General features: G+C 48.0%; 1 protein-coding gene and 1 long non-coding RNA gene across 2 annotated transcripts in view; one reads left to right on the forward strand and one right to left on the reverse strand.

Annotated features, from left to right (window-relative positions):
• TNR (tenascin R) overlaps nucleotides 1-19,768 on the forward strand; it is a 410,039-nt gene that overhangs the window by 313,458 nt on the left and 76,813 nt on the right. The window contains exons 3-4 of the mRNA XM_045452824.1: nucleotides 12,055-12,616; nucleotides 15,100-15,576. Of these exons, the coding sequence (XP_045308780.1) occupies nucleotides 12,118-12,616; nucleotides 15,100-15,576 (976 nt within the window). The 5' untranslated portion in view covers nucleotides 12,055-12,117. The remainder of the gene's footprint in view (nucleotides 1-12,054; nucleotides 12,617-15,099; nucleotides 15,577-19,768) is intronic.
• Nucleotides 12,623-15,160, reverse strand: LOC123585040. Its single transcript, XR_006705865.1, has 3 exons — nucleotides 15,054-15,160; nucleotides 14,123-14,203; nucleotides 12,623-14,026 (listed from the first exon to the last, which is right to left on the reverse strand). It is a non-coding gene; the product is annotated as an uncharacterized LOC123585040 (long non-coding RNA).

The following is a 19,768-nucleotide window of genomic DNA, read 5'->3' on the forward strand; positions in this document are numbered from 1 at the left end:
ATCTTCCTTATTCTCTACCCCTCACTCACCACAACTGCCTTTTCCTCTGCCTCCTCCTTTCAAAATCTTTCTCATTCTTCAAGAACCAGCTCAAAGGCCACCCTCCCCATTGAGCTTTCTCTAGAGAGTCTTGCGGTTGAAATGCTTCCTTCTGCTGGGCTCCCCGAAGAATATTTCCCCAGACTTCTGAGATGGCACTCATCGTGGTCTGCTGTTTATTCTCAGTTTGTGAAGACCTGCCTCCCAGTTACCCAGAGAGTTACCTGAGAGTTCACTAGCTCGTCCCTGGCGTCTCAGATGGAACCCAGCCCAGCGGCTGGCATGCAATCAGCATGTAACTGAAGGTAATTAAGCCAGTTGTGTTACGTATACCAGTACTCTGAGAGCTTCCTCGAACTTCGAGTAACAGATAAGGATGTTATTTCATGCTCTAGAAAATATAATTCACCTGTGTGTCGTCTTTGGGTCAGCCTGGTGCTATTTCATGCTCTAAAAGGCATAATTTACACAATGAAGGAAATAACTCCTTTAGACCTCCAGAGCTGAACTTTTATAAGTTGCCACCTCCAATATACAGGCCATCTGAAGAAATTAATGAATATCCGATATGAAAGCAATTATTTGGTTCCTGCTGGAAGGACCAACTCTGACATAGTTATGCCATATAATTGGAAACAGCATGAATTTGATATTTGAATCTGTCATTAGACATTTTTAGAGTGGATGAATTATCTAGTATTCTGGATGTGAGTGAACATGATTTTTGCAGGTGACTTCTCCTAAGATTTGTTTGTTTTCTAAAAGGTTTCAATGCCCTAGGATCAAGCAAATAATTCCTACATTTACAGTTATAATTAATTAGAAGTTCAGAGCACACATTTATAAATTGGCATGGCCCAGAGTTGGCCTCCTGGACCCACTGGTCCTTGGACATCAAGCCCTAGAATCCATGAGAAGACATGGCCAGATCCCTTATCTCAGAAGTACCCACAGGGCATGTATGTGTTGTTTCCATAGTCTAGCTTTAATTGATTTTAAGTCTTTGTAAAGACTGAACGTGGTCTCTTCAGAGGCAGAACTACCTTGCCTTTGGCCCTGAGGCTCTAATAAACTCTGCTTCTGCTGTGCCCTCTGCCCCCTTCCCCCTCTCCCTACCTGCCCTCTGCAACTCCTGTGTACCTTTCCACCCTCTTGCCTCCATCTGAACTGGGACCACGGCTTCAGGGAGGCTTCTCTGTCCATTCACTGCTCAAGACACCTGTTAAACTTGGCACGAGGACCTTGAGTGTAATAATAAAAATGGACTGCGTCACTTTTTCTTTTGGTATCATGTGTATAGGTCTACTCTTCTAACTGGATTGTGAGCCCCGTGAGGGCAGAGAATATATATATACACACACACACACACACACACACACACACACACACATATTCCAAACCAATTTCTCTCTCTGTTCTATGGGGTATCCCAGGCAGGAGATAGAAGCCATTGATTTGGGATGCAGTTTGACAGGAGGTCCTTCTTACAAGGGAATTTTCTTTGGATTTTTTTAAATGTAAAGAAGAGGAAGATGAAAAGTAATACTGATGACTCTTCAAGAAGAATAATTGAATAGCAAATGGTGGCATGGTGTTCTCTCAGCTCAGGAAACACAGACGAAAAATAGATATTAATGATAGCAAAAGGTCAGACTCTTGGAAGAATTTGTGACCAAAAGGGTGGAAACTAATGAGGAATTTATTATTTATGTCCAACCTACTTCCAAAGGATAGAGGCGGGTGATGAGGGGGGGCTAAGGCATCCACGACTGAACTGAGACTGAACTGAACTGGAAATATGACTGAGGATTTAGCTCGGCTCTAACTTTCTTCATGTAGTTGGGCAAATCACTTCCATACTCTAGCTTCATCTGTAAAATGGGAATAATCCCATGGACCCTTGTGAGGATCAAATGGGACTATACTAAAAAATAAAATAAATATAAATTGTATTATACTATACTATATTATATATTATTACATTATATTAATATTATTACTATATAATAATTAATATATGTTAATCATAGTATATGTCAACATGTAATATATCATTAATATATTATGGTATATATTTTCATATATTCTACAGGTGCTATAACATATTATTAATGTACTAATTAACTTTGCACATATTAATACATTATAGTCTATTAACATATTACATACATTATTATGAATATATATTTTTGTTAAAAAAATTTTTTTAATGTTTATTTATTTTTGAGACAGAGAGAGACAGAGTGCAAGTGGGGGAGGGGCAGAGAGAGAGGGAGACACAGAATCTGAAACAGGCTCCAGGCTCTGAGCTGTCAGCACAGAGCCCGATGCAGGGCTCGAACCCACCAACCATGAGATCATGACCTGAGCTGAAGTCGGATGCTTAACCGACTGAGCCACCCAGGCGCCCCTAAATATATGATATTTTAAAAGACATTCAGATACCCTACGGAATCATCTGGGGTCTATGAAAATTGGATCCATTCTTACCTAAATGGAATCTTCATTTACCAAAAATCATGGGCAGGCCTGGAAGGCGGACTGCCAGTCGTCCCTGCGCATAAGGAAATCGGTGCCCTCAGCCATAAAGCTTGTCCAGCCTTACCGACTGCATTGTAAAGTGGAAATTCAAAACGAGGTTGACCTCACACTCACTTCCGATCATGAGATTTTTATGACTCGCTGGGTATCATTCCCATGACTGATACTCGAGACCCCCGTATTTCAGATGAAAAAGGCATTTCTCTGAGAGGTCTGGCCAGAGAGAGCTCTCAGAGGTGGCGCCAGACGGAGCCAAGGGGGGGGGGGGGGGGACCAGAAGCCAGATTGCCCGTCCGTCCCTGCCACTGTGGTTTCTCTAATCCGCACTGACACAGAACCACATACCGGGCTGACCATTTGCGCCGAAAAGTGAATGTGGCTCCATCGGATTCTGAACTGCAGACCCTCCCTGCGGATTCTCACGCGGGGCCCAGCAAGGTGGACGCTGTTCGGGCGTGGGCAGTGGCCGGGCCTGGTGGGAGGGTTGCCGGGGCCTGGCCCCTTGTGCCCTCCCGCGCCACTCCGCGTCCTTGCTGACAGCTCTGGGCCAGCCACGGGCCCTGTCTGCGGGGAGGTTTCTGCCCTCGGGTTCTTTTCGGAAATCTGACAGGCCCAATAAAAGCCCAGGGCTGAGGGAGACGGCGGGCTGAGCCCTCCCGGCAGCCCGGACCGCGCCACCGCTGACACAATGGGGCCGGCTGTAATCACATTACACCCTCCTCTTTCATAATTACCCTCTTTCTCCGAGTGACAGAGCATCCCAACGGCAGGGAGGGAACTATTTTTAAACTAATTCTTACTAAAAAAAAAAAAAAAAAAAAAAAAAAGGGCACAAAAAAGAGTGTCATTTTTCCACAGATACAGTTCTGGTTTATAAATCGCCCCTAGGGACAGAGCGGGGACTGAGGCTGTCAGGAGCTAGACGATCCAAACAGGGCTGTGGCCTCCCACCCCTGGGGATCACCTCTCCCTCCCAGCCCAACAACCTACACGCTCGCTTTTTCTCTCCCATCTCCTGTTGTTGCGTTTCCTGAGGAATTTCTGCCCGTCTTCATCTCTTGTGTCTCCTGTCTGAGTCTAGGGGAGAAAAACAAGAAAAAGAAAACCCCAAAGGCATAGCTTCATTTTGAGTGACTAGTGCCTCGTCTCCTGGTCCCCCACCCCCACCCCCACCTTCTGGAGGCCAGGTCTCCTCTCCCTTCTCTGGGCATGCTTTTCCATCACCGGCGCTAAGCTCTTCAAGGTGAACAGACAGAGCCAGGAGAGGGCCTGTGGAGGTGGCCAAGGGAAAGAAAAGCCACCGGAGAACGACTTTATCTGGGGCAAGAGCTCCAGCCGAGCCGGGTGACCCCGGCCGTGCCCGCGGGGGCCTCGGGAGAGCAGCGGGCACCTGGTAAACAGGGCACCAGCTCGCCTGGAGGACCGGCCTGCTCTCCGCCTCTTACAAATTACCCAGAGACACCTCTGGTGCCGGCCCCGATAATTACATTGATAAGGAAGCGGGGTAGAGGAAATGAATCAATGGCCCTGCACGGATTTCCTGAGTATCAATCTGCCGAATTACCGCAACTCTATTGCACTCTCGTTTGGAGGGTCATTAGCTATCTGTCTTGCTCACAACTGCTGGCGTGTCACCGAGGCCTGGGTGTACTCACTGTCCCTCAGGTTTACCTATGCTCACTCTGCCTGTAGGAGTCTCGTCTGGTCCTCTCGCCGGCCTGGCGTGCATCCATTTTTCCTTCTCCATCTCCTCTGCTTTTCCCTTCTGCCTCCCCTACCCCCCAACGTTCCCGCTTTCACTGGCCCATGCTGACCCTCATCCTGGAGTCTTATTAACTGTAGTTGGAGGAGTCATCGGAGAGGGGGGAAGACCACAAGGACGCAGGGAGGCTCCTCTGATCCCCTCCGGCCCGGGTCGCCTTTGGTCACAGATTCTGCGTCTAACTTACAGGTGAAACCACCGAAGCCAGGTCGTGGGTCTCAGAGCAGGTGGGGCACCTCTGAAGGAGACAAGCCTACCAAATGTGGCGCTCCTGGATACGCCCTGGGATTAGGCCTTGTCCACCAGTGTCACCAAAAAGCACCACGGAGAGAGACCGCGTGCAAAACAGTCGATATTCTTTGTTGGGGTAGGAGGCGGAGGCAGAGAATGAGGCCAGAAGGGGAGGCTTCAGGGATGCAAGAAAGAAAAGCCGCTTGGAAGTAATTAAGTGACACGAGCTTAGCAGAACTGAGGGCACATTTATTCAGTCAGCATTAAACGAACGTCTGCTTCGCTCCCCTTCTCCCTCAGCAACGTCAGATGAAGGGAGAAAAATGGAGCCCCTCCTGCCATTCAGTCCACCCTCTGTCTCTGCCTGCCCCAGAGCAGCCACAGCAGCCACAAAGTGCAGATACAAAAGAGAAGCAGACAGGCCTGTGCTGTGGCCTGTGGTGTACTTGGGGCCGAGCCGTGTGGGCAGCACGCCGGCGGGAGCCTGTGCAGGCCCCGATCTCTGTAACCACTCAGAAAGCACACGTTTTTAAATGTCCCCCAGCTCCTCTAAGATCAAGGTTTACTGGTTCAGAATTGTTCTTGATTCTTTGGGACACGGTCGAGGCTGGGCACTTGTGAGTAAAGAGCCATCAGACAAGACTTCCCTCCAGTGGGAGAGACTAAAGCAATTTCTGGGGTAGCTGCCTGCAGAGGTGGAGAAAACATTAAGCTAAAAGTCATCGCTGTCAGGACGTCCTAAAGATGATCCCAGGAGAAGAAAGTGTTGATTTTTAAGAACTCTGAGTCTCTTCATGAGAATGGTGTGTGGCCACTAATTAAAGCTGGCTGAAGACAGTAGTTAGGAATACAGACGATGGTCAGCAAGATCTGGTTCAGTCTTGGCTCCTCTGCTCATTAGCCGTGCAATCTTGGCCAAATTCCTTGGCCTTTCCTGAAGCTCATTTCCTCGTCTCAGATAATGGAAAGAAAGAGGACCGAGCATGTTAGCAAAATCACCGCAGGGCCCTGCTGGTTGTTTACAGAGATTTGATGGATGGATGCCTCTTTCTGGTTGGCTATTGCCCGAGCCATGCCTGTTGCTAAATATCTTGCCTCCTAAACCTCACCCCTCCCTTGTTTATAGGATTATTGTCCGGAATGGATACAACAATATAAGAAAAATGCTTAGCTTGGCACCTGGGACATGCCCAATTAGCTGTTGGTTTTGTTATAGATTGAGTTGCGTCCTACAAAGAATATATAGTAAAGTTCTAACCCCCAGTACCTCAGAATGTGACCTTATTTGGAAATAGAGTCATGCAGACGTAGTTAAGATGGGGTCATACTGGAGCAATGGGCCCCTAATACAGTATGACTGATGATGATCACGTGAGACACAGAGGAGAAGACAATGTGACAATGGAGGCAGAGATTGGAGTGACCCATCTAATCAAACCCAAGAATGCCAAGGACTACCAGCCATCACCGGAAGTGAGGACAGAGGCATGGGAGAGATGTTCCCTCAGAGCCCTCACAAGGAACCAGTCATGATGATACCTTGATTTTGGACTTCCTCCAGTCTCCAGAACTGCAACACAATAAAGTTCTATAGTTTTAAGTTAGTCAGTTGTGGTGATCTGTGACTGCATGCCTAGGAAACAAATATAGTTTTATAGTGAGTAGATGCCTCAAAGCCACATGAGACCATGAATTCATAAAGTAGCAGCAAAGAGAAGATCGTAATGTTCATTTTAGTTCACCCTCTCATGTGATGCTTGAAAGTCCATCTTCAGCATTCTCATTAAGTAGTCTTTTGGCTTGTGCCTAAATACCTCCAGTGATGGGGAACTCACTACCTATAATGACAGCTCAGTAGTTCTGACGGTTAGAAAAATTATTCTTTATATGGAGCCCAAATCTGTTTCCTAGTAGATTACCCCAGTTGACGGAAACTACTTCCCTCGGACCTTTTGCCATACAAAAGTCCAAACCTGGGGCGCCTGGGTGGCTCAGTCGGTTAAGCATCCGACTTCAGCTCTGGTCATGATCTCACGGTTCGTGGGTTCGAGCCCCACATCGGGCTCTGTGCTGACAGCTCAGAGCCTGGAGCCTGCTTCGGATTCTGTGTCTCCCTCCCTCTCTGCCTCTCCCCTGCTTGCTCTCTCTCTCTCTCTCAAAAATAGATAAACATTAAAAAAAAAGTCCAAACTTTCAGCATTCGACAGCCTTTCAAATACTTACATTCACTGAGCAAGAACATTCACGTTCTTGTACATATCAGAGTTTTAGCAAACGCAATGTCTTTTTGTGTATGACAAGCTTCTGCTTTCTCTACCGGAAGAGTAATCCATTAAAATCCAGTTTAGTATCGTCTCCTGATGGGCTATTACGCTGCTGGAAAAACCAGTACCAAAATCTGTGCCTCAAAGCCAGAAGTTTATTTCTCTCTCACCTACTGCCCATCCACTCCGGGTCAGCAGGGGCACTGTGTGTGTTGTAGTCACTGAGGGGACCCAGACTGAGAAAACAGCCACTGTCTCGAACGCTGACAGCCACTAGGCGAGGGGGAGAGCTCTGGAGGGTCTCTCGTCAGCCACCAGCAATGAATGCACTAACCCGGAAGTGACACGCTTCACTTCCTCAGAGCTCAGGTGTCAGTTCTAGTGGCCTGGCCACACCAAGCCGAAAGGAGGCCAGAAAATGTAGTCCTACTACATGTCTGGAAAACCAGGCCAGAAATTCTTGGCAAAGGGAGCTGACAATTATGCTACCCCTTCTGCGTAGCTGTCCCTGCTAGCCCTGACTGGTTTGTATTACCTGCAGCCTCCTCTGGGCGTTCTGTGTATTTGCTCGTCGTGGTAATGATGATATTACACTGTTTTGTGTTTCCATCTTCTCCACAAGGCTGAGAGTTTCTCAAGGATAGGGACCAGGTCACAAGAAGTGTTTGGTTGGGGATGAATTTTAGAAGAGTGACCCTATAGCCCCAGTAAAAAGCCAGAGCCCTAATAGTGGTTTACAAGGTCATATCTGGCCCCCACTACTTCTCGGACCTCACCTCCTCACCTCTGCTCCTTCCTTCTTCACTTGGCCACAATCTCACTGTCACTCAGACTCACTGGTCCAGCTCCAGCCTCAGAGCCCTCACAGTTGCTGTTCCCTGTGTCTGGAATGCTGTTCCTCAGCCATTCACATGGTTCACCACTCCACTTCTTTGAGGTCTCGGCTCAGCTGTCACCGTCTCAGAGAAGCCTTCCCTGACCATGCCCTGTAATATCAACATGATTTCTCCTGCCCTGTTAGCTCCCTCACCCCTCACCTTTTCTTTTTTCCCACAGCAGTGGAGTCTTACCACTTGCTGATACAAACACACCTCAAATGCATCTTACATTACCATTCATTAAATACCATATAATATGCATTCTATGATACATTGTATGTGATACACAGGTTCCCCTGCTATCTGCAAATAGAGCCTTCCTAGGAAAGCTCCCGGAAGCTGAAATGGCATAAAGTGAAAAAGCAATTACCGTTAATTTATATGGAAAAATTGGCGAGCATTCCCAGACCCCAAAAGTAACCTCTCTTAAGCTTTTCTAATACCTTATGACACATCTCACTAACGGATGCACGAAATACATTGAGATAAAGCACAGATGCCCACAGACACAGCCCAAAGCTCCAGCGGATTGATGCCTGGATGCCCAGCGTCATTCCGGGAAGGAGCTGGGCAGTGGTGCTCTCCCTGCTTGAGGTGCGCTCTGCCTCTGTGACGGCTCACTGCACAATCAACGCTGAACGCTATTTTAGCTTGTTGCCTTAGAACTCTTCCAGAGTGGAAACTTTCAAAAAGCAAGAGATACCTGCACACAATTATTTTCACCGTATATCACCCCCAATGCACACGCGTGCGCACACTCGTGCAAACACACTTGGATGCAAATTCTGTGAATGGAGGAAGCAGCATTTGGCAGGTACTCAATAGATATCTGTCAAATGAAGGAAAAAGGAACCAGTATACCTCCCAGGTCTTCACTGCTCTGGACCCACATGCCAAATTCCTCCCTGTGACAAGACTGAGTCCCTTCAACATCCTGGCCACCCCGAAGGGATCAGTGATCAGTGCAGTACAGAGTCAAACAGCCCCTTGCTTGTCCTTTATTTTCTGTATTTTAACTCATTAAGCCTAAATTTAAAAGATTTTGGAATTTGCAAATAGCACAGTGTCGACTGACTCATAGCAAGTTTGGTTATTGACTAAGATCTTAAGTGTTTTTCACACATAAAGCCAAACTTTCTCTCCATAAATATTTTTGTAGTTGTTTTGGATCTAAGTGTAGGACCTGACATTTTTCCATCTTCATTTTCCTGTCACTCGCCTTCCTTTCCATTTATAACATCATCTCGTCTTTCACTTATTTATTGAGTGTCTACCGTGTGCAAAAAAAGCTGTATTGAATGCAATGGGTGTTAGGTGGCAATTCTACAGTTTCCGGGGGCGGGGGGGGGGGAAGCTATTCAGCAACATCAACATGGATCAGACGGACCAACTCTAGTTCAGTAAGAGAGACAGCCTTCAGTGTATGAGTGAGCGTCAATGACTGGTAGCAGAGGCGTTTCTGGGAAGCTTTGGGTGACAAGAGGGCACAAGTGTCACTCTAGGGAGGCACTGGCTGGAGCACCTGGAAATGGAAAGCAAGCAGCACCTCGGATTGAGAGCTTGGAAAGAGCTGACAGCAATGAGAGCAATTTGGTTCAGACGTGTCACTCCATCCATCCCCAAGGGTGATGTAGCTCATTTGGATGTGACCGGCGGAGCACCGCCTCCCACATGACTCCAAGGACCTCCCCCCTTCTATGAACAAGGGGGTGCTAAGTTGGGGCTTTCCTGCTGTCCATGAGCGGAGGAGACTTCTCACATGTTCCAGTGATTTCAGGGCAGTCCTTGGATTGGGAAAGAGTCAGAACAATTATTCTACTTGTCTGCAAACCACACTTATTTCAATGAATAATTAGCAATTATTTTAATGAATGCCAGGTACTAGGTAAGCATTATACAGATAATAACTCAACCATTACTGTAATTCCATAAGAGAGGTACTGCCATAATCCTCATTTTATTTTATTTAAGTGTATTTATGTGTTTTGAGAGAGAGAGAGAGAGAGAGAGAGAGAGCACCCGGGAGGGGCAGAGAGAGGGAGAGAGAGAGAATCCCAAGCAGGCTCTGCACCATCAGTGTGGAGCCCGACAGGACTCAGACTCACGAACCGTGAGATCATGACCTGAGCCAAAACCAAGAGCCAGACACTTAACCAACTGAGCCACCCAGGTGCCCCAATCCCTGTTTTATAGATGGAGAAACAGAGGCACAGAGGCTAAATGATCTACGTACAGCTAGAAACCAAAGGAGCTGGGTGTGAACCCAGACAGTCTGGCTCCAGTGCCTGTGGTCTTAACAGCTCTATTCTGCTTCCTCTTCATACTGGAAACAGGGACAGGTTATGGTCGAATATATAACATCAAGGTGGCTGAATAATGAGACATGGTTTTAAAATTTTTTTCAATGTTTATTGATTTTTGAGAGAGAGGGAGAGAGAGAGCAGGGGAGGGGCAGAGAGAGAGAAAGACACAGAATCTGAAGCAGGCTCCAGGCTCTGAGCTGTCAGCACAGAGCCCAACACGGGGCTCAAATCCACGAACCATGAGATCATGGCCTGAGCCGAAGTCAGACGCTTAACCAACTGAGCCACCCAGGGCTGAGACATAGTTTTTATACTAGCCACTAATACAGATTACTCCTAATACTAGCCACCCTGAGACATAGTTTTTATACTAGTCACTAATACAGATTACTCCTACCAAAATCAACCCTCAGACATTGTTCAGTTGAGAATAATGGATGGATGAGAATAGTGAATAACTTGAAGATAATAGAAGGAGCTAAAATAACTTGGAGAATGATTCAACCCTTTGCTCACTGGTCATTTACTTACTAATTCATCTGTTTATTCACCCTTCCATGCGTCCACTCATTCATTCAACAGCCACGTACTGAGCACTTTTGCTGCCCTAGGCGCACGTCAAACGCTGCAGAGAAGACGTGGTCTGACCGGAATGGATTTAGCAGTCCAGGTGGGGAGAAACAGGCAAAGGAAACCCAGGTCTAGTGTGAGAAATGCTGTCAGAGGGGCTCCGCGAGGAGAGCGGGGGTTCACTTCGCCTCACTGGGGGAACAGAGCAAGGGATAGGAGGGAACAGGCGAGAGAAGGCTTCACGGAGGAAGGAACCTTGGGCCTGACCCTAGCAAAACTCTCTAATTTCAATATTCCTGGGAAGATCTTAGTGTGAACACAATTTCCAACAGAGACGACAGAGAATTGAACATGCTTCTCAAGGAATGAGATGGAACACAGCAGTCAAGATCACAGCTTTTGGAGTCGGTCAGGCCCGTATTCAAATCTGACCTCTCCAGGCAGAACTACCTCCATTATGAGATGGGGACAGTCACCGGGCCCCCTCTGGGGCTGCCTACGGGCCAGGAAGATCCCGTGCAGGATGCACAGCGCAGTCTGGACACCGCGCACATTCAGATGGCATTAGCCATCCTTTGTGCCTTCTCAGAGTCAGAGCTACCCTTACCCCGTCCCTCCATCTTTAATCTTCTTAGAAGCTCTAACACTGCCTTTAGAACCAAACTTTGTAAGCCTCTTTCCTCTTTTACATAGGGAATAAAAAAGAAATATAATTTCCGTAAAACTGATTTGCATTATAGTAAATTTATTGTTCTCTGTGGTTCTTGGTGACTAGGTAATCAGCAGAGGAGCTAATGCATTATTTTAGCAATTTAAACAGGACCTCGGAAGAAAGGCACCCTGTGGTCACAAAGCACCGGGACTAAACTAATGAGAAGATTAAAAGAAAGTTCGGCTCACACAGTCCCCGATAATCACAAATGTACCCTAAGATTATTAACAACCACAATTACCTGGAACTACATTATCTGCCTGGTTGGTTATTCGAAAGTCAACTTGTATTGAATACATGAGCTTAGAGGAGTTAATAAGTTATTTTGAAGTGGCTGGCGGGGACCCTTGCTAATAAACACGTGGGAAAATATGAGGATGCGCCTGAGGCTCCACGGTGCCCTTTGTCCTACTTCTCACCCAGACATGAAAGGAGGCTCTGAGCTCTCCTTGGAGGAACAGTCTGTCCGGCTGTCCTCACAGGTCTTCTTTGCTGGGACCACTTGCCCACCACAGGGGCCAGCCCCATACATTCTAGATAAGTCTTTTGGGAAATCAAGATGTCCTTCAGCAGAAGATCCCTCCCCCTCGGCAACAAAGCTCTGGGCTTTTTTTGACCCTGGTAGCCATTGTCCCTTCCCAGCCTCCCCATGGAAAATCTTAACTGCCTATTCTTTAGCTTTGTAGGATTGTGCCCAGCCGTGGCGCTTGGCACAGCTCTCAGGGGTCATCTTGTTCCGTGGTTTCTCTTGCAGATTCCCGCAGCTCGGTGCTGGGAGCTGCAGGCTGGTCTCGAACCCAGAGCTCTGGCCGAAAGGATGGGGGTAGACGGGGAAACGGTGGTCCTGAAGAACATGCTCATCGGGGTCAACCTGATCCTTCTGGGCTCCCTGCTCAAGCCTTCCGAGTGTCAGCTGGAGGTCACCACCGAGAGGGTCCAGAGACAGGCAGTGGAGGAGGAAGGAGGTGTTGCCAGTTACAACGCCTCCGGCAAAGAGCGGCCGGTGGTCTTCAACCACGTGTACAACATTAACGTGCCCCTGGACAGCCTCTGCTCCTCGGGGCTGGAGGCCTCGGCCGAGCAGGAGGTGAGTGCCGAAGACGAGGCATTGACAGAGTACACGGGCCAGACCTCAGACCACGAGAGCCAGGTCACCTTCACCCACAGGATCAACCTCCCCAAAAAGGCCTGCCCGTGCGCCGGCTCTGCCCGGGTGCTGCAGGAGCTGCTGAGCCGGATCGAGATGCTGGAAAGGGAGGTGTCGGTGCTGCGGGACCAGTGCAACAGCAACTGCTGCCCGGAAAGCGCGGCCACAGGTAGGATCTGGGGGCGCACGGGTGTCCGGAGGGGAGCAGAGGCACAGGGGAGACGGCGCACCCACAGAGGGAAAAGTGCCCTCGTCTGCAGCTCTCTGTTCATATGTCCCGGTGATCTAAATGCGGTCCCTCCCCAGGGGATTCAGGGCAGTGACTCTCTCCACTGCTCAGCCAGTTTGAAATACATTAACCTGATTTTGGAGGGACGTGTCAGGTAATGGTACATCGGTTCAGCGCAGCAACTTCTGTGGCGAGCGGGGAATCTGATGTCTGTCTTCATTCATCTTTGGTTTTCTCAGGCTGTTGAACTGATACCTATCCATGTTAACCTCGGGACTAGAGAATGCAGGTCCTCTGTTCTCTCTGTCGCAGCCTCTCTCCCATCTGAGTCAATGATAGTCATTAAGGTCTCAGAGGACCTGTCCCCGTCTTCTCCGGCAAGATGGAGGTTTTGCCCCCCCCCCCCACAGACACACACGCAGGTGCACTTGCACACACACACACACACACACACACCTGCTCACACACAATCACAGAGCTCACTCCACGCCCCCAAAGGCTGAGTGTCCAAGAGATTTATTTACGTCTCGCCTCACCCACTCCCGACTAGAGACACGCATTTCTGACTTGACCTCTCTGGGAGAAGTCATTACATCTTCAGAGCCAGACTCCCTGAGTTCAAACCCTGGCTCTGCTACTTACTAGCTGGTGTTTAAGCAAGTTATGGAACTAACCCGTGCCTTCCTTCCCCACCTAACAATGCTGATTACGCTAGAATGGCAGGGGTTATTTAGTATAAGATTTGGGCTCTCCAGGTGAAAGCCTGCCTGCCAGTGAGCACCACAGAAGCAACAGTTATCAGCTGACCCTGAATATATAGAAATTGTGTCAGTTTCCTTCGTGCTCAGTCTTCTCATCCAGCAGGTATAGTAGACCCAGGCCATTCATTCTTTGCTGAGAAGAGGGATTTGTCTTTACTGACTTGGGTTCCAGTTTTCACCTCTACAGGGTCTGATATGTCAAGGCCTTCACAGAGAAGAAGCAGGAGGCAGCAGGGATGACCTTTAATGGGGCTGGATGGCCCACATGTCTGGAGGGTAGCAGACACATACCAAGATTAGGGGAGGCTTTCGAGTAGTGAAATATTCCACAGGTTTTCATATCTCTTTCGCTTCCCCAAAACTGAAACTGTAAATAAACAATTGTGAAGACGAGAAGAGAAAGTCCAGTTAGTTGTTCAGCCTCCCTTTCTTCCTGTTCTTCAGTGAGAACTTTCAGGCTACTTTGCCTTTTCAGCGGAGCTGAGGAATATGGGGAAGTCATAGGTGTTCATGGACATGAACTCTGGGCAGCGTCTGAGTGGGCATTCTACCAGCCTCCCCTCAGGCTCCCCGGCAGACGTGGAAAAATCTACAAGCAAGAATTGTGTGAAACAATGTCAGTGTGGTGTCCCTTCAGACCATAGGGCTACGTAAAGTGGCAGAATTAAAAAAGGATATAACTTACTTGTCCCCAGAGCCAAGTGCAGAGAAGCATGCCAAGCAGGTACTGGGCTTGTGTTTGCTTAATTAGTTTATTTGATTCATGCTAGACAGATAAATCAACCACTGTAGTTAGAGTGTGGTAAAGGCTAGGACAGAGACATGCGTAAAATCCAAAAAGATCACAGCGAGCGGTAACTAAATGAGACTGGAGTTATGGGAAGCCCGAGAAGTTACCCTGGTGCTGAGTTGTGATAAATGAGCAGAGGTAGTTAGATGGGGGGGGGGGGGGGGGGGGGGCGGGGAAGAAGAGGGAGCAAGATGGGTCTGTAGCACGTATGACCCTGCCTGTGTTGCAGACTCAGCGCTCAGCCTATATCCCTTGGGTCTCCATCAGTCCCCACAGCCAGCCCCTGGGCGTCTTTGTCAGGGACTATCCTTGGTCTGAGGGAACCTCCTTGGCCGGCCCGAGAAGACGAGGGAAGAGCATGAGCGTTTACACCACCCCAGGACAGCCCTTAAGCCATGATGAGGTTGACCCGCATCCGACCTGTGGCCGGAGCATCCTGAAGGATTAAACCCAGGTTATCCTCCCTAGGACTCTGTGGCTTGGGCTGTGGCTTGGCTCCTCCCTCCCTCATCTTCCTCTCTCCCTGACCAGTTTCTCCTGGGAGCACTTTCTCGTAAGTCACCTTGACCTGAGTCCTCATCCGAGGACTACTTCTAGGAAACCCAAGCTAAGACACACTGAAGGTGAGCTCCTGGGGGATGAGGGGCCAGATCTCATTCATCCTTGCCCCCGGCATGGTGCGAGGCATGGACAACCCAGACTGGGGGAAAATATTTATGCAACTGGTTATGTACCAAACTGGGTGAAGTTTCACTGTCAGCAACACTAATCTGACCAGAGAGTGAGAGGAGGTCTCTGCCTGCCCCCCCGCACATGCATCACTTACCCGAGGTGCCGCTGCTGCCCTTTGACCTTCTCCTTGACCGTTGCAGGACAACTGGACTATATCCCTCACTGCAGCGGCCATGGCAACTTCAGCCTCCAGTCCTGTGGCTGCATCTGCAATGAAGGCTGGTTCGGCAAGAACTGCTCTGAACCATACTGCCCCCTGGACTGCTCCAGCCGGGGCGTGTGTGTGGACGGCCAGTGCATCTGCGACAGCGAGTACAGTGGGGGCGACTGCTCAGAGCTCCGGTGCCCAACGGACTGCAGCTCCCGGGGGCTCTGCGTGGATGGGGAGTGTGTCTGCGAAGAGCCTTACACGGGCAAGGACTGCAGCGAGCTGAGGTGCCCCGGGGACTGTTCGGGGAAGGGGATATGCACCAATGGCACCTGTTTCTGCCAGGAGGGCTACGTGGGTGAGGACTGCAGCCAGCAGCGGTGTCTGAACGCCTGCAGCGGGCGAGGACACTGCCAGGAGGGGCTCTGCTTCTGTGAAGAGGGCTACCAGGGCCCTGACTGCTCGGCAGGTAGGAAGGGAGGTAGGAAATGGAGCTGCATGGGGCGTTGGGCAAACTCACCGGAAGCGGGAAGCGAGATGGGAGGGACGGTGTATTTCATGCAAAATAATTCCCTGTTGGGCCGTGCTCATTTGCTTTACAAGAAAGCTGGTTTCTTGAGTCAGTCACAGTTGACTAGGCAGATTTAAGGGGGGAAAGGGCAGGCACCAAGAAAGTCAAGTTTGGCTGAAAGTTGGATCTTACCTCTGCGACTGGAACGACAATGGTAATAATGGTGGCAGCATTGCACTGTCCTTGAGGCAGAAGAAAGCAGAGGGCCACACCGTGGGACTGGCCACTAACTCAGGGGGTTTCCACGAGCTCCACCTGCCCCAAAATATCCCCTCACCTGTTGCCATATTCCAGGGACACGTCCTTCCCAATGCTACTGCACAGACTCACTAGGCACTCTGGTTATGTCAGAACTTACGTATTGCCAGCGGTTATTCATTTATGAAATGATCTAGTGTCCACGTGGAAAAAAAAAGTCTTTACAGGCAAGGAATGAAATGTAAACAGGAATAAAGTCCTAACAGCATCAAGCAACAACTCACATTCTACCAATTAGTACAGAATATTAAAAGGCTGTGACTTGCTTTGTGCCAGATGACATTGAGCGAATTGGAACCAGCCCCATCTGTAGTCTTACCTTGTGGAAGCTGATACAAAGGTGCTGTCCTGAAATGAACATCTAAATCCAGCAGTGGGAAAAATATTAATATCTCACGGGAGATAGTTCTTTTCAGCTGAAAGCAGATTATTTTCATCCTCTCACTTTTATTGCTCATCCTCTTCTAACTACATCAGTGACTCTTGCTGACACATTTTGTTTTTGTAGCAGGTGAAGTGACTGATCTCGATCCTTTCCCTTTACGATCGAATCCATAACAGTGGTTCCGATTGACCACTGGGAAGATTTAAAAATGAAAATCGTAACAAATGTTTTTAAGCCTTCTGATGGACGGTCCCCTGGAAGGTCAACTTCAGTAGCTTTTTGTTCTTCAACATCGCCAGGGACCCCCACCCAGATAAACAGACTAGTCGGACAAGGTTCCCTGAGTTGTGACTTCAACTTAAATTCTCTCAAAAGATCAATGGCAGTAATGAAAAAACAAAAAACAAAAAAACGAAAAAAGCAAGGCAATAACACACTGCTAAGGAAAAGAATCTTTCACGTTCCTTCATTTTTTTCCATATTCAATTATCTCATTTAGCCTCCCAATTTTGTTTACTGAACTATCTTTCTAAAAACACAAATAGCTGTTATACCAATTGTTCCAAAGGAAGATTCAAGTAGAAGTTAAGCCTCATCACTAAGTTAAGCCTTTGTTTAAATCCCACGTCGGTAGGTAGTCGCTGGGAAGGGGAGGGTGAAACATGGCCCTAGGTTCCATCCACAGGACGAGGCTCCACGAAGCCCCATCAGAGGATGCTAAGGGTTGGCTTGAGCCATTGCTGTGGATGGCTATTCTGTGGCCCACATGCTTCTCAACAGAGTAGATCTTTGCTGGGCTCTACATACCTGCCATGTTCTTGACCCTGCTTGTCTACAGAAATGGGTCAATTTGCAAACAAAATCTTAACCTGACCCTAGATCCAGACTGAACGGTAGATAAACCCACCTGGCCACTCATGGAAGACACAGCAGCTCCTGGCATAACCGCAGCTCGGTTGACTCCAAACCGTGAACACATGTTACCTCCAATACGTTACCTCTGTGCTGTTTGAAGAAGACTTCCGGAGGCCCGGATGAATTACTTCACAGGTTCCCCAAGCATGTGAGGAAGGACAGTTGCATAACCTCCACCTGTTTCTATAGCAACCCTGGAGCCACCACTCGTTGCAGGAGGTGCTGCTCTCAATGCCTGCCTTTCAAACCAAACACTACAGGTCTCTTCCAGAGAAGTATCTAGGTCATTATCTAAAGTGCTACTTTGCTTGCTCTTTGTGAAAAGGCTGTGGGAGAGGGGGCTATTTACCCACTGTTTGCCATTTCTGGCCAGATGCACACACCACAGTGTCACTGCTTCCCTTGCCAGCAGGAGCGAGGACAGGAGAGAGAACAAGGAAGGTGAGCTCGTGGAGAGCCACAAAATATACCTCTGCACGTGTCATTCTTTTCTGTTTGGCAAGGCCATGGCAAATAGCTGCCCACTGTGTGGGCTTCATTCTGAGCCCCCCTAGACCACTAGAGCTTGGATACAATTGAATAGTGTCAACAAGGCCACTATATTTGACTCTGAGCCTTGATCTTTGCTCATAGCATGCCATGGGACAAAATCTCAACCTTTCTGCCTCTGTTCTCTGGCCGTGTAAAGATAATAGAACAAAAAATGCATGAATATGAGCACTCAAAACAGGCCGTAGAAAGAAGCTACACTGGGCTTCTCATGTTACAAATTTAAAAAGCAGCAGTCCAGAGAGACAGAAAGATTTTTCCAGAGCCAGACCGCTAATTAATGGCGGAGAAAGAATGAGAACCCTGGTCTCCTACCAACTTCTAGCACTCTTTAATCCTCTCCAGGCTGCTGACTAGAGCGGAATTGAAAAATAAAAATTTTAAGAGCCACATACATAAAGAAATAATCTTTTGATAGGAAAGCTGAGCCCTGTCAAATGAGTTTTTAAAGTGTTAGAGGTGGGGTAGAGAAGCACGTTAAACTATTTGTCCACGTCTGCCCCCAGTGAAGGAGGTTAGCACAGGACCTGTCCAGTGAGCTGGCCAAAACTCCCCATGAGTCAGCAGGATTAAAGAACCACCAGAGCAGGGACTTGAAACAATCCAGATTGCTGTTCCCTGGACTTCAGTCAGACCTGCGGAGATCCATCAACGTCAGCCTCTGCCTCTGCCTGCACTGTAGCCAGCCAACCTTTGGTACCTGAAATTACTCGCTCCTTGGAGCAAGACACTTCGTGGAACTAATTCCAACTGCTCTCACCACATATGTGCACAACTGAGGCAAGATCTAAAAAGTCAACGGCATGGAATCTTTGCGGATAAGCAACTCTGCTTCTTCAAGCCACAGTTTGTTCCTTTTTAATTGTCTGCTCTTCCCCCAAGTTCGAAGTCAGAATCCCAAAGAAAGTAAGACCACGAACATTTTGCTTCCATCCCAGACTCATTGAATCAAGGCATATGGCTGTTCTACAGTGTTTTTTAATAGCTCAATACCATTTCATTTTAGGAGAATTACTGACATCCCAGTACACGGCTGCCGCTGAGGCATAGAATGAATGGTGGTGGTCTTGGCTTCTTCCATTGAGCCACGGGCCCCAAGAGTACCTTCCACCACAAACAACACCATTGCTGCTTTCTCATCACAAGTGAAGGCAGTGCTTACCACCAGGCTCAGGTCTCAAGATAAAAAACTTGCCAAGTCAAGCTGTCAAGATCAAAAATCCTTCTATACTCCCTTTTTACCTTAAAATCCCAAAATTCTCTGCTTGGATCATTATTTGCTTTATTTTCTGGGAGAATGAACCAAAAAGGAATACACTGACTCGTCCCAAGCACTCTAGGAGTTATTGATGACCTGAAATTTGGAATGGCCATTTCTGTGACTATGACAGGAGAAGTCCCACTTAGGCAACTTGGAATCAGTTGTGTTGGATCGCAAGAGGCAAGCAGTAGAGAATCCTTTTTACAATAAGTTTCTTACCACTAGGATAAGCACCAATCCAGAATTCATGTCCTAAAGAATAGTCTGAACTCTCCTTTACTGCAATTTACTTTAAATGGCTGTGTATAAATGAAAAAAGGCATCTGGCACAATCCGTAACCTGTCCTACAAATTGTAGGGGAAAGAACGCTAGGTATGGAAGATATGGGTTTGAGAACCAATTCTGACCCAACTCTTTGAATTTTTAGCAAGTCCCTTAACCTGGGTCTCAGTTTCTCCACTTATAAAGTTGGGATCGTTATATCTACCCAATCTACCTCATAAGGCTGCCATTAAAGGACTTCTTAACATTTCATTTAGATGGTGTGTCTGAACATGTTTTATAGACCGGGAAATGCTGGGCAAATGTAGAGTGATAATTGTTTACTGACTAAGAGGTTCTAGAACCATTATGCCTCATTCAAATCTTAGCTTCTGTGTTTGCTGACTATGGGAGCCAGTTTCCTCATCTATAAAATAGGAGTGATAATAATACCTATCTC

Source organism: Leopardus geoffroyi, chromosome C3 (genome assembly GCF_018350155.1).
Source record: "Leopardus geoffroyi isolate Oge1 chromosome C3, O.geoffroyi_Oge1_pat1.0, whole genome shotgun sequence".
Taxonomy (NCBI): Eukaryota; Metazoa; Chordata; class Mammalia; order Carnivora; family Felidae; genus Leopardus; species Leopardus geoffroyi.